The 14,101-nt window shown below is 43.6% G+C and overlaps 1 protein-coding gene across 2 annotated transcripts in view; it reads left to right on the plus strand.

The window, feature by feature from the left end:
- The window catches only part of si:dkey-12j5.1 (uncharacterized), a 55,172-nt gene extending 41,284 nt beyond the window's left edge, over nucleotides 1-13,888 (plus strand). Inside the window, exons 10-11 of one of the 2 annotated variants that reach the window (XM_060053012.1) lie at nucleotides 274-390; nucleotides 13,544-13,888. In XM_060053012.1, the coding sequence (XP_059908995.1) occupies nucleotides 274-390; nucleotides 13,544-13,726 (300 nt within the window). In that variant the 3' untranslated portion in view covers nucleotides 13,727-13,888. Of the gene's footprint in view, nucleotides 1-237; nucleotides 391-13,543 lie in introns of both variants that reach the window. The other variant, XM_060053011.1, reaches the window with a different exon arrangement.
- Nucleotides 13,889-14,101: the final 213 nt, after the last annotated feature.

Genomic DNA, 14,101 nt, shown 5'->3' on the forward strand with positions numbered 1-14,101 from the left:
ATTGGGGATGTGGGTCATGACTGATGACTAGCAGACACATTTACGTGTGTGTGTGTGCATGCATGTGCCTTCCAAGTGTTTGGACATGGACGGATGCACATAATAATTGAATGCCAAGGTTCTCCCTGAAAGATTACAATTCTTTTTTCCCTACCACAACTCACTAAGTGCAAGAAAGATGTTCTCTCTCTCTCTGTCCCGCCGTCCCTTTCAGTTTGTTTTCTGGTCTCTCTCTAGGTCTGGTATTTGTCTGGCTGGGTGTGCTACCTTCAGATGCAGCGAGCGGGAGAGCACTTGGCTGGAGAGGCCAGAGAGGCGACAGAGGCAGAACAAGAGGAGTACGATGCCTTGAAGGAGGCAGCAAGGTCGTACCTGACCAGAGCTAAGAAGGTATGTACGAGTCACATGGACGGGACAGCGTCTGGTGTGGTTCACTCCCAGCCAAGAGGCGCTTGTCTTTCCTAACAGTGTCCAAGGTGTGCCAGTAGGTATCCTAGAGCAAATGCCTGAAACAAATGCCTGAAACATTATTTATTTATTCAGTTCCATACATTTATTCTGATTTATTTAGTCTCCGCTTGATTTGTTTTTGCTTTTTTTTACGAAATGTTTTTATGCAACTAGTAGTGCATTATCTTGGATGGTTTTTGGGTTGTCCGGTGGTCTTTGATTCACAGAGGTGACGCCTGCACACTAAAGAGAGCCCTCACTGGATGCTCTGCAAACGGCCGCAGCAGACGGATGGTGTTCCGTCTGCTGCGGACGGAACACCAGGGTGAGTCACAGACATGACTCACCCTGCACCTGACTCTTTTTCTTTCCCATGCCTCTGCCCCTCTCTTCCTCCCTCTGACTCGCACGTACCCATGTGTACGCGCTCCCCTCACACACCGGCACATACACACACATCAACAAAACTAGCGATGTTTCTCATTCTTTCTGTCAAGGAGCATTTCCTCCAAGGAGCAGTGATTCATGTTAGTCTAAAATTCATAGGCTTGGAAATCAGACGGCAGAGAAGCAGGGATGGCTCGGCCAGCCTCCCCGGTCTCTTCTTGTTCCTCCTCAGTGCTCCCTCCTCCCCCTCTGCTCCAGATGAGTGCCGAGTGGCAGGCCGGTGATGTGTGTCTCTCTGGCAGTCTAATGGAGCGCCTTCTGACCGCCGTCCACTGGGAGGGCTAGACGCATAAACAAATCTGGATGGTAACGGCCAGAGATGAATGGAGGGGCGGGTGAGGGGCTGTGACGGAGGCAGGGAAGCTGCAGCAATGGAAGGGGGAGATGACAGCATCAGTTGACTGAAAGAAAGACGTTTGTGTGTGTGTGTGTGTGTGTTTTTAGAGGCCCAATTAGGAACTGTGGCAGAGGGTGAAGGGTCTGTGACTGGTACTCAGAACGCACTAGAGCTATTAGAAGAATACAAAGCATGAGGACGACTGGCTACGAGAATGAGGAGAAGGGCCTCCAGAGTAACAATTGACACGTCAAACTGTATAAAACGACTTTCAGGAAAAGGGAAAGTTATGGGAAGCTAAATTCCCGAGGACGTGATGCCCTATTCACAGGAGACAGAATCCACTTCTGTGTTGGTGCGTTTGAAACACACCTCTCCATTTTGGCCTGGGTCTTGTATCCGAGCGTAGATGTGTTAATTATTAAACACAAGTCGGTCTGCTCGTCAAAATGGGTTGCAGTGTGGAAATGAGATCCCAAGCCCAATGGCTTATTCTGGCTTCAGTCTACTGTGTGTGTGTGTGTGTGTGTGTGTGTGTGTAACCTATTACATTTCACCTAATATTGGTGCACATTTTTTATTACAGCAGATGAATGTGCGCCAACTCGCATATATAATTACATGTTAGTAATGTCTTCACTTAGCCTGGTTCTACCAGACTCTCGTACTTCACTTCATTTCATTTCATTTGTACAGAGAGTCTGGACCTAATCAATTGACAAACGTTAACTCACTTGAAGGCGGGTGTCTGTTGAAGTTTAAAATGATTGGATCTGCCCAGTGCCACTCTGGATCTGCCATAACCAATCGCTAACGTTTGGTTGTGACGCATGTCATGCGCCGGGAATCACTCGCAGGTTGTACACAAACCAAACACCTTGCGCGTCTGCACGAAAATGTCCGTCAACGACAGCTGCAGGTTTTGTTCGTCGAATTTAATTTATCAGGGAAAAATTGCACATTGTAAATCAACTACCGACCTACAACAACAACTCAAACTGGCGTACGACTTTATCGTCATTGTTCTCAGACACGCCCTCTGTTCGCTGATTGGCGGCCGCTGTGGCGGCACCAGAAAACCAAATTACATACAGCAGGTCCAGACCTAGTACTGAAGGGAAATTCAAATTGAGCGGAAGTACTTAGGCGGGCGGAGCCAGGCTAGTCTTCACTATGATCCACTGTGGAATACGTCAACATGCTGTAACGCACACACATGGATCCTTTGAATCTAGTGTTGGGGTGCTGTCGATAGACTAAAGCGATGAGGCAGTAAGGATTCTAGAGAAGGTTGAAGTGATGGTCATGGGTGTGTGTGCAGGAGGCACGACAGGGCAGATGCAGACTAGAAGCAAGGACAAAATCAATAGTAAACCGGACGTGAAATGGGAGCTGAGCTGAGGCCAGACAGGCTGTTAGGAGGCTCGTGTGTGTGTGTGTGTGTGTGTGTGTGTGTGTGTGTGTGTGTGTGTGTGTGTGTGTGTGTGTGTGTGTGTGTGTGTGTGTGTGTGTGTGTGTAAACTTTGTGGGCTCTGTTCAATTATAAAATGTCTTTGTTTTTTTATTTAAATGAAAAATAATAGAAATACATTATTACTTACAAAACACATCCGTTCCACCAGACATACTTTAACAACTTAACTATTTCTCTGGCGATGGGTACCATGTCATTGTCATGACAGAGGCATATACATTTGAGCTTTTGCTTGGGATTTCAACACATTTAGAATTCACATTATTCAAACTTGATTATTCCCAGAAAATAATGCAATTCAGGGCTAAAGAATAGTATTTTCTACTGGTTCCAGTGGTACCAGTGACTTTCTCCTTTGGGGGCACACTTAAAACCTGTCTCGCAGCTTTGTTTTGCAGCTTTGTCGCAGTATTTGCATGGCATTTTCGTCTTGTACAATCTGGTAACATTAATTTGAACGTATTCAATTAACAAAAAACTCTCCTCACTCTCTTCCTCCATCATATTTAAGCTCCAATGGCACTTTATAAGGTTTTCTAACATTAATGAGAGTTCACCTAGCCTTCCTAAGGTCCCCCAGTAGCTAGGATTTGGCGTTAGGTGTAAAACGAGCACTAGGTATCCTGCTCCGCCTTTGAAAAAATGAAAGCTCAGACGCGCCGATTTGGAATTTGGCCCCATATGTCGTCATAAGGGGCCAGGTTATGGTGTGATCCAGATGCCTTGGACACCAGCCTTCCGAGTTGCACTTGTGACTTCATTTCCGGTCTCAGAGCACTTATAGCGTTCCCGTTCTTCTTTGATTGTGTCATAAAATTGGCTAGTCATTGTTTATTGTTAGCTACATTAGCCTCTTTAGCAAACCAGCTCGAAAACAAAAGACACAACTTTACATTGAATTGCACGCACATCAAGACCGTGCAATGTATAAATTGGATAAAATTGGATATGCACATCAAGACCGTGCAATGTATAAATTGAATAAAGTAGCAATGTAATCAAGTGTGTAAGAGCATTTAAAATCGACATTAAAATGACCAACGTGTTACAAATACAAAGAAAATAAGCAGCCATTTTTGTTGAGAGCGTGCGTCATCACTGCACTCGGTCTACGCTCAGAATCCCGGGAGGTGAAGGCAAGGCAAGGCAACTTTATTCATATAGCACTTTTCATCCACAAGGCAGACTCAAAGTGCTTCACATATAAACATTGTCATACAATACAATTACTTAAAAATTAATTAATGGAAAAGAAACATGCAAAAAATTAGTAAAATTTATAGAAAGTAAAGGCAAAGTTAAAAAAGCATTTTAGAGAAAATAAAGGTAAAGTGCAACATATTTAAGATTTAGCAGAAAGATAAAGCAAACATAAAAGTCTTCAGTCTTGCTTTAAAAGGTGTCAGAGTTGGGGCAAGTCCTAAATCCTCAGGGACTTTATTCCAGCTATTTGTTGCATAGTAACTAAATCCTGCTTTCCCATGTTTCGTGTTTACTCTGGGGATAATTAACAGATTGGTCTCAGAAGATCTTAGTGGTCTAGAAGGCTTATGTAGTGGAATCATATCAGTTAAATATTTTGGCCCCAAACCATGTAGGGATTTATAGGTTAGCAACATGATTTTTAAATCAATTCTCTGACCTACAGGAAGCCAATGTAACGATTTAAGAATTGGTGTAATATGTTCAGATTTGTTGATCTTTGTTAGAACTCTAGCAAAAAGGGGGCGTGCCTTCGTGGACAAAAAGGGGACGTGCCTCCGTGAAATGCCGCAAGAAAGCTGGGAGTCGTCCCACTTCATAGCCGTCCTGCTTTTAGTGTTATGGTACATAACACGCAACATAAGGTACGGTTTGCGTTAAGCTCCCATTTGGTGAAAAGACTAGACTGCGTTCGGTTCTCTGACGTCTCTTATCCAGAGACTCGTAATGGGGGTTATCTCGGCCATGGTTGAGAAGGAATTGGGGGATTCCTGCAGGATTGTCTGCAGCCTGAGCCCCGCTGCCAGGCGGCGGTGCCCTGCGGCTCCGGCGTGAGACAATCGCGGGCAACAATCCTATTCTCCTTGTCGCGGTTCAATCTGTACTTCAGCGAGTCAAAGCCAAAGTTCCTTTCCCCCAATTCCTTCTCAAAAATGGCAGAGATAACCCCCACTACGAGTCTCGTTGTGGAAGTACCACGAGTCCACAAACAGCAACAATCCCTTTCTCCTCCTCCATGTCGCCGCTCAGCCTGTAGCCTACTTCAGATTGACGTGGAAGTAGAAGAACCAGAGACGTCGGAGAACCTGACGCAGTCGTTTGAGATTATATCATCCGGAGGCGCACACAGCGTTTGGCTGTGATAATATATAGTATATTATATAGATATCTATATTATATTATATTACTTAGATATAGAGCTCCAGGACTCCCACCGGAGCAGCCGGAGTGTTCTAGAATATTTACAGAACACGTCCAAAAGCTGTGTGCGCCAACCTCCACCTTGACCCGCCTCTAAAAAACTGCATGTTTGTGGAAAGCTCATTGTGGGACTGGCTCGTAGTGGCTGTATTTAGTTAGTAAAAATAAAGGCTGTATTTCTTGAATGTCTTCAAATACTGTATTAAGGGCCCGCTAACATCTACAGCGCCCTCGATAATTATTGGCACCCCTGGTTAAGATGTGTTCTTTAGCTTCTAATAAATTCTTTTTTTTTCTGAATAATATAGGACCACAATGAAAGAAAGTGTGAAATCCAGCCTTTTATTCAAGTGCATTTATTCAGTAAGAAAAAAATCCCACATTAAGAAATAATTATTTAACATCAAATCATGCGTGCCACAAATATTAGCACCCCTGATGTTAATACTTTGTACAACCCCCCTTTGCCAACAAAACAGCACCTTATCTTCTCCTATAATTAGTAATTAGTATAATTAGTTGCTAGGTTACGGGGACGCTGGCGACACTGACGCCGCTCCGTCTGCCTTGTTTTTATTTAAGTTTTTCAAGTTTTCGCAATTTAATCTATTTTATTTTTATGACAAAGTTTGTCATACGTTTTAACTTCGTTTTGGCCTTCTTTTGTCACAATTTTTCTTGCACTTTACCCCATCCTGAGCTTGATTTTGGATATCCAACGCCTCGGTCGATCTGAAGCTGGTTGCCTGTGCTCCACCGCTGCTGTTTTTGGGATACTCGATGTCTCTCTCCCTCTCCTTCATCCTGTCGGCGGATTTGACGCTGACCAGCAGCTAGGTTAGTCGGTTGACTAATAACTAGCCCTCCCAGGGAGATTGAGGCTTTGCGCTATGCTTTGCCTGAGCTGCTGTAGCCTACTAAACATGGGATATATCTACACCGCGGAGCAGCTCCAACAGCTTGCCTCCTATGCCATCAGTTCCATCGATGAAGATGTACTCCAGCTTTGCCAGGTTACGGGGATCCGTCGGAGGAAGCGCTACATACACAGAGGGTCTCGTCGCTGCTTCAAGATCTACAATCGAGCAACGGAGGATGCCATACCGACTATCCAGTCTCGGCGCGGCTCTCCTGGACGATCCTCTCCTGTAGGCAACTCTGCACCCCGCAAGGAAGTCCTCCATCAACACTTCACAGGCCGGAATGATCTCTCCCTGGCTCGTTGTTCGTGGGATCCGAGGTTCTCCTGCCATGTAGGCCTATCCATCACCCCGCACCGACCCCAAACACCTGTCAGCTCTGCTCGTCCGAGATTGCGGATCAGTAGCGGTGGGGTGAATCCCCTGAACATCCGCCCTCTGGAATACTGCCGTCACCCCCAGACTGTGATTCACTCCACAGCAAAAGCCGCCCTGGTCAACAGCAGGTCTGTGTCGAACAAAACTTTCGTTTTAAATGACTTTTTCTCTCGTCACAATCTGGACTTCCTATTTTTAACCGAGACTTGGATAGGCGCTGGAGTTGGTCAGTCTTCTGTTTTCAGCGAACTTTGCCCCACCAACTGCTCGTTTATTAACACGCCAAGGTGCGTTGGAAGAGGAGGCGGAGTAGCTCTCGTTTTCAAGAATGATTTTAAAGTACGGACACTCTCTGTAGGCATTTTTTCCACTTTCGAACTGCAATGCATAATTGTAGAATCTGCCACGTCCCCACTGGCTTGTGTTCTGATCTATAGACCCCCTAAGCCTGACAAAGACTTTATAACAGAATTCTCTGACTTTCTGTCCCATTTTGTGTCATTGTACGATCGTCTGCTCATACTTGGTGACTTTAATATCCATGTCTGCTGTCCAGACAGACCCATGGTCAACGAATTCTGTGGTTTAATAGATGCCTTTGGTCTCACTCAACATATAAACAAAGCTACACATTTACTGGGACATACACTTGACCTTATTTTATCATATGGTTTTTCTGTTGATAATATTGTAATTGAGGATGCCACTTTCTCTGATCACAGACCTATTATGTTTGATGTTACCCTCTCCAATCATCTGCCAGCTACTAGAGCTCAAGGCCATTACTCTCGCCATATAAACTCTCTTACTGCAGCCCAGTTTTCTGATAGCTTTCTCAGTCAAACTGTTGCTTCTACCATTGCAACAGCAGCATCATCCTCTTCCAGCCCAGATGAATTAGTCAGCCTTTTCCACTCTTCCTGCTCCTCCATACTTGACTCTGTAGCTCCTCTCACATACATCCGCCCCAAACTAAAATCTCGATATAGGTTGGATGAGGCCACCCGCTCTCTCAGGCAGGCCTGTCTTAAAGCCGAAAGAAAATGGAAAAAGGATCACCTTACTGTCTCCTTTGAAATTTTTAAAACTGCTTTAGCTGCTTTCCAGGCTGCAGCAAAAAAAGCCAGGGCAAAGCACCTCTCTGATTTGATCAGTAAACACTCAAACAGACCAAACATTTTATTTAGCACTATTAACTCTGTTATCAACCCTGTTAACTCCCCAGCTGCTGATGTATCTACTGCTACCTGTGAGGAATTCCTTAAGTTTTTCATTAACAAAATAGAGAACATCAGATCACTGTTTACCCCCTCCCCATCACCCACTCCACCTGATTACTTTGGTACACCAGTTATTTTTAACCAATTTCAGCCCATTTCTCTCTCTGAACTGCGGGAATTAGTATTGCACATGAAACCCACTGCATTCCCCATGATGCCATTCCCTCCTCTATCATTAAGGATGTTTTTGATGCAGTTGGCCCTTCAATTCAAATAATTCTAAACTCATGCCTTACATCTGGCACTGTCCCCTCATGTTTTAAACATGCGGTTGTCCAACCCCTGTTAAAGAAACACAACCTTGATGCTAAATGCCTGAAAAATTACCGTCCCATCTCTAAGCTTCCTTTTATCTCCAAAGTCCTAGAAAAAGCTGTTCTGTCTCAGTTAACTCCCTTTCTGACCACCCACAACATACTTGAACCTCTTCAATCAGGTTTTAGATCCCTTCACAGCACCGAAACAGCCCTGCTCAAAGTAACCAATGATCTCCTCCTCACTCTGGACTCTGGTGATAATGCCATCTTAATACTACTTGACCTCAGTGCTGCTTTTGATACTGTAGATCACAACATCCTCCTCACCCGCCTGGACCAGCAGGTGGGCATTAGGGAGACTGCACTACTCTGGTTCAGCTCTTACCTTAAACATAGGACTTTCTCTGTCTCTATTGGTCAGTTCTCGTCATCATCCGCCCCTGTCTCATATGGGGTCCCCCAGGGGTCCATCCTGGGTCCCATGCTCTTCAGCCTGTATATGCTCCCACTGGGTGACATTATTAGAAAGCATAAGATCTCTTTTCACCTCTATGCCGATGATTCGCAGCTGTACTTGCCCTTTAAATCTAGGGACTCCATCCAATCTCTCCTGGTCTGTCTTGAAGACATCAGAAACTGGATGGCTAACAACTTCCTCCAGCTAAATGGTGACAAGACTGAAGTCATAATTTTTATTATGACTCAGTGATATAGGCCTATATCACTGAGCTTGTTCAGCCCCACTCTGCCCAAAGGTCCCTCAGATCCTCTAACAAAGGGCTTCTGTATGTGCCACACTCACGGCTCAAGCAGAGAGGTGATAGAGCCTTTGCCATTGCTGCTCCACGTCTGTGGAACCAGCTCCCCCTGGACATTAGATCCGCCCCCTCCATTTCTGCCTTCAAATCTAGGCTAAAAACCCACCCTGCTCTTCCTTGCCCCTTGACCTTTTTAGCCTACCTCCTGTTCATGTCTGTGTGGTATGCCCTGGAAATGAATGTTCCCCCTTTGTATTATTATGACCTCTATGTATTGTTGTGTTGTTGTATTTTATTCACTTTTTATCTTTATTTATTATTATTATTATTGTTATTTTTAATTATCATTATTATTTTTATTATTTTTATCTTATGGTACAGCACTTTGGTCAGTGTATGCTGTGTGTAAATGTGCTCTATAAATAAAACTTACTTACTTACTTACTATAATGTTTCACAAGATGGGAGAAAACAGAAAGAGGGATCTTCGACCATTCCTCTTTGCACAATCTCTCTAAATCATCTTGCGTCCTCGTCCAGGCTTGTTTACCACAGTTCCAGTTGTTTTAAACTTCTTGACGATTCCTCTGACAGTAGATATGGGCAGGTGTAGGCGAGTGGCTATTTTCTTGTAGCCATTGCCTGATTTGTGAAGGTCGACACACATCTGCCTTACTTGAACGGTGTGTTCCTTTGTCTTTCCCATGTTGAAGAGAAATGGCCTCTGTGGCACGTCATATTTATACCCCAGGGAAACAGGAAGTTATGAATTACCAATTAAATGTTCCTACATACTCTTATCAACTTTTTAAACTACTGTAGAAATGACAGAAATACTTTAATTACATTTATTTCCTAGGAATTGTTACGGGTGCCAATAATTGTGGAACAGGTGATTTTATGAAGAATAATTATTTCTTAGTCAGGGATTTTTTTTTTTACTTAAAATTCACTTGAGTTGAAGGTTATATTTTGCTGAAATTTTCAGCAAGAGAGTATGCTTCTGCAATAAAAAAATAATTTATTTTAAGGCTTTTAACACATCTTAAACAGGGGTGCCAATAATTATGGAGGGCGCTGTATATTAAAGCATCCATAAAGTAGCATGCCATGGGTCACTCACCCAAACTTTCTTATTCTTTTGCTGCATTCGACACTGTAGACCATGCAATACTTTTGGACAGGTTAGAAAACTGGGTGGGGCTTTCAGGCACAGTCTTAAATTGGTTCAGATCCTACCTACAAAATAGGAACTACTTTGTTTCCATTGGCGACTTTGTATCAGAATCAACCAACGTGATGTGTGGAGTCCCACAAGGTTCGATCTTAGGACCCTCTTTATTCAACATCTACATGCTCCCACTAGGGCAAATCATGCATAATAACAATATTGACCATCATTGCTATGCTGATGACACGCAAATCTATGTATCGCTATCACCAAATGACTATCGGCCCATAGATCTGCTGTGCCAGTGCATTGAGCAAGTGAAAGACTGGATGTGCCGAAATTTCCTTCAGCTAAATGAGGATAAAACTGAGATAATTGTATTTGGTGCTAAAACGGAAAGGCTTAAAGTAACCCAACACCTTCACTCTCTGTCCCTGAAAACCTCAATCAAAGCCAGAAATCTAGGGGTTATCATTGATTCTGATTTGCATTTCGAAAGTCACATCAAATCAGTTACAAAATCTGCATATTATCACCTTAAAAATGTAGCAAGACTTAGAGGGCTCATGTCCACCGAAGACTTACAAAAACTTGTACATGCCTTTATCACTAGTAAGCTTAATTACTGCAATGGTCTCCTTACAGGTCTCCCAAAACAAACTCTAAGGAAGCTTCAGCTTGTTCAGAATGCTGCTGCTAGAGTTTTAACAAAGACCAAAAAAATTGAACATATTACACCAATTCTTAAATCGTTACATTGGCTTCCTGTAGGCCAGAGAATTGATTTTAAAATCATGTTGCTAACCTATAAATCCCTACATGGTTTAGGCCCAAAATATTTAACTGATATGCTTCCACTACATACGCCTTCTAGAACACTAAGATCTTCTGAGACCAATCTGTTAATTATCCCCAGAGTAAACACAAAACATGGGAAAGCAGGATTTAGTTACTATGCAACAAATAACTGGAATAAACTCCCTGAGGATTTAAGACTTGCCCCAACTCTGAGCACCTTTAAAACAAGATTGAAGACTTTTATGTTTGCTTTAGCTTTCTGCTAAATCTTAAATACTTTACCTTTATTTTACTAAAATGCCTCTTTATCTTTCCCTTTATTTTCTATTTTTACCAGAAAAATACATGATCTGATACCAGAGAGAAAGGTTGTATAAGGGTTAGAGTCCTGAGTTTGTTTGTCCTTTTGGTCTGGGCTAGAGTCCTAGAAGCTGGGTTAGAGTCCTAGAATTTGTTGAATAAGGCCTTTGGTCTGGGCTAGAGTCCTAGAAGCTGGGTTAGAGTCCTAGAATAAGAATAAGGCCTTTGGTCTGGGCTAGAGTCCTAGAAGCTGGGTTAGAGTCCTAGAATATTGTTAAGGGTTAGAGTCCTGAGTATAAGGGTTAGAGTCCTGAGTTTGTTTGTATAAGGGTTAGAGTCCTGAGTTTGTATAAGGGTTCGAGTCCTGAGTTTGTGTCCAAGTTCTGTCTGGGTTAGAGTCCTAGAATCTGGATTGGAGTTCCAGAGAAAGGACCAAGTTCCTTTAGGTCGGGTTGTAGTCCCGACTTGGGTTCCAGAGAGACTGTTGATCTGATCTTAAATACATTGCACTTTCAATTTTACTTACTAAAAAGCCTTTTTAACTTTCAATTTAATTTTCTCTTAAATACATTGCACTTTCTATTTTACTCATTTCTTGCATATGTTTTCTTTTACTTATCTATTATTTTATTTTATTGTATGACAATGTTTATATGTGAAGCACTTTGAGTCTGCCTTGTGTATGAAAAGTGCTATATAAATAAAGTTGCCTTGCCTTCTACAATGCGATTATTCCACTCAGTCTGGTGTGCGAGGAAGCTCTGCTTCGGTCTGGTGTGCGAGCCACTTTACAAGAATCTCTGCTTCAGTCTGGTGTGGGAGCCGCTTTACAGGAAGCTCTGCTTCTTGTAAAGAAAAATAAGCTCTGCTTCTTTTTCTCTGCCGAGAAATTGTATTATATTTCAGTGAAGGCTGAACAGCTCTTAGAGAGTGTTTGTCTCTGTGGTTTTTGGTGTCCAGCCAAGCTTATTGAATGAACTGGGGCGTGAAGGGGTTCAGTGGAGGCCTCCAGACGAATCCTGAAGAGGCAAAAAGAACCCTCAGTAGAAACTGCTCAGGGTGGACCTGGTGTGGTTCTCTGGACATAGCATTGCTATACATCTCTATTCTATAAGGGTATTCAATACAAAGCCCTATATAAAAAGTGATCATTGTTGATAAATATCTCAAGGAATTTGGCCCAAAGTGACACTCTGAATGAACACCACTGCTGTACTCCACATCTCTGTGCTCCTCTGAGGAGTTCCAGGCCAGCCTGGTTCTCTCCCCTGATATCAGACCCTCTTGCCTGGGTAAGAGTTCTGCAACAAGTCACTGGAGCTCCTTCCTTCAGAGACCAGCCCTTATAGTTTGTGCATGCTTACATGGACACAAAAGACCATGCGCTCACACATGCGCGTGCAGAGATCTTTGCACTCCAAATGAGTTCTCGCGGGACTGTGTGTCGGCTGTCAGGACCTGCTGTTGCTTAGAGACTGAGGACGGCTATATGTGATGCTTGGCCCCAGGATCCATCTCACTGCCTCATTATACTGGAAGAATGATGCCACTCTGCAGCTTATTGTCCCCTAAACTTGTGTGTGTGTTTAACATTTCACATAATAATGCTCCTTGAATTTCCCAATAATGATTGAATCTCTTAACTGCCCCCATTTTCCTTCTCTTTCTGTCCTTTGCGTCTGTCGCTCTCTCCCTCTCTCTAGCTGTGTCTTTGTCCCGCTCTGGCTCATTTCATGCTGTGGTTTTGAACAGTAAAGGGCTTAGTTCTTCAGGTTGTAGCACTCTACTGTCTGCTGGCGGGAGCAGTAGTGGTCAGCACCGCTTTACCTTCAGGCCTTGTATTCTTTACATATTGCACATGTCATGAAGAATAATATTTACATAGTAATCACACAAAATACTCTTTTACCGTGTCCATCCCTTGTGTGTTATTTTTCTAACAAGCAGGTGAATGCTGTGTGCATTTACTTTTGTGTCTGTGTGTAAATCTATTTCCATGCATTTTTGAAAACGATAGTTAAAAACGGCTTTGTTTTCCTTCTTCGGCTGAAGACTATCAAATATGCTGATTTGCCAAAGGAGAGAGGAAAACAGTTTACCAGTGTTTTGCCAGCCATGACAATGTGTCTGACAGCATGCAGCTGCTGCTGGGAGTTTCAGGGCCTAACCAGCGCTCTGAGACCACTCAGGGCGGCTCACTTCCTTCCTCGTCTCGTCCGTAGCTCCGCTTACGGAGGCCATAGTGATGCCCTCAGTGACACAACGCTATAGGCAGAGGGAGAGTGATCCTCAGCACAGCTATTGTGCTCCAATCCCGCTACGCTGGGGAACATAGAAGTATACTGTCTTTGTAATAAGTTGTATTCCTTGGACTTTTGACTTTCATTTAGCATTTCGTTTCATTGTTGTCCATTTCTTCTGTAATACACATAAGGTCCGTCATTCCATATTACATAAATAATAAATGGGAATCCAATCACCTAACCCAGGTGGACGTCCTGTTCTCCCAGGACCGCCCTACATCGTCTAACATATAGCTCTGCCTGTTAACATCCGTCTCTGCGTCTTAGCTCTACATCAAGCTGGGCTGTGATGACCAGCCCATCCTGGACCACGCTGAGCAGCTGCTGGGGGAGCTGGGAGGTGAGACCGAGGGGGACGAGGAGCAGGGAGACCCCAACCTGGCAGGGGACTACGAACCCTGCAGCGACGAAGAGGAGGAGGAGGAGGGGGATGCAGCCATGGAGCACTGAGAGCCCTGGATCCCAGCGAGGTTCATTGACTGTTGCTTATTGTCTGCCTAACTGACTCTGGTGAAGTTATACCATCGTCTTTTTAATCGCCCCCCCCCCCCCCCTCCCCCATGTTTATTCAAATATGAACTGTTTGTGAACTAGACACATTAAAGGAAGTCACTCCATTGGTTGTTTTTACTCTATATTTCAAAGTGTTGAAGGGGTTGAAACGGATGGAAATCCACCATTGATCTTCTCCACGAATGCTAATGAAAACATGCATGTGGTTTTAGAGTACATTCTTGGCAAGGAAGGAGGGAAAATATGTTATTCCCATCACATAAGTACATGTAAAACTAGAGCTTAAAAATCGACAAAATAGATCAAAATTAA

Source organism: Gadus macrocephalus, chromosome 6 (assembly GCF_031168955.1).
Source record: "Gadus macrocephalus chromosome 6, ASM3116895v1".
Lineage (NCBI taxonomy): Eukaryota > Metazoa > Chordata > Actinopteri > Gadiformes > Gadidae > Gadus > Gadus macrocephalus.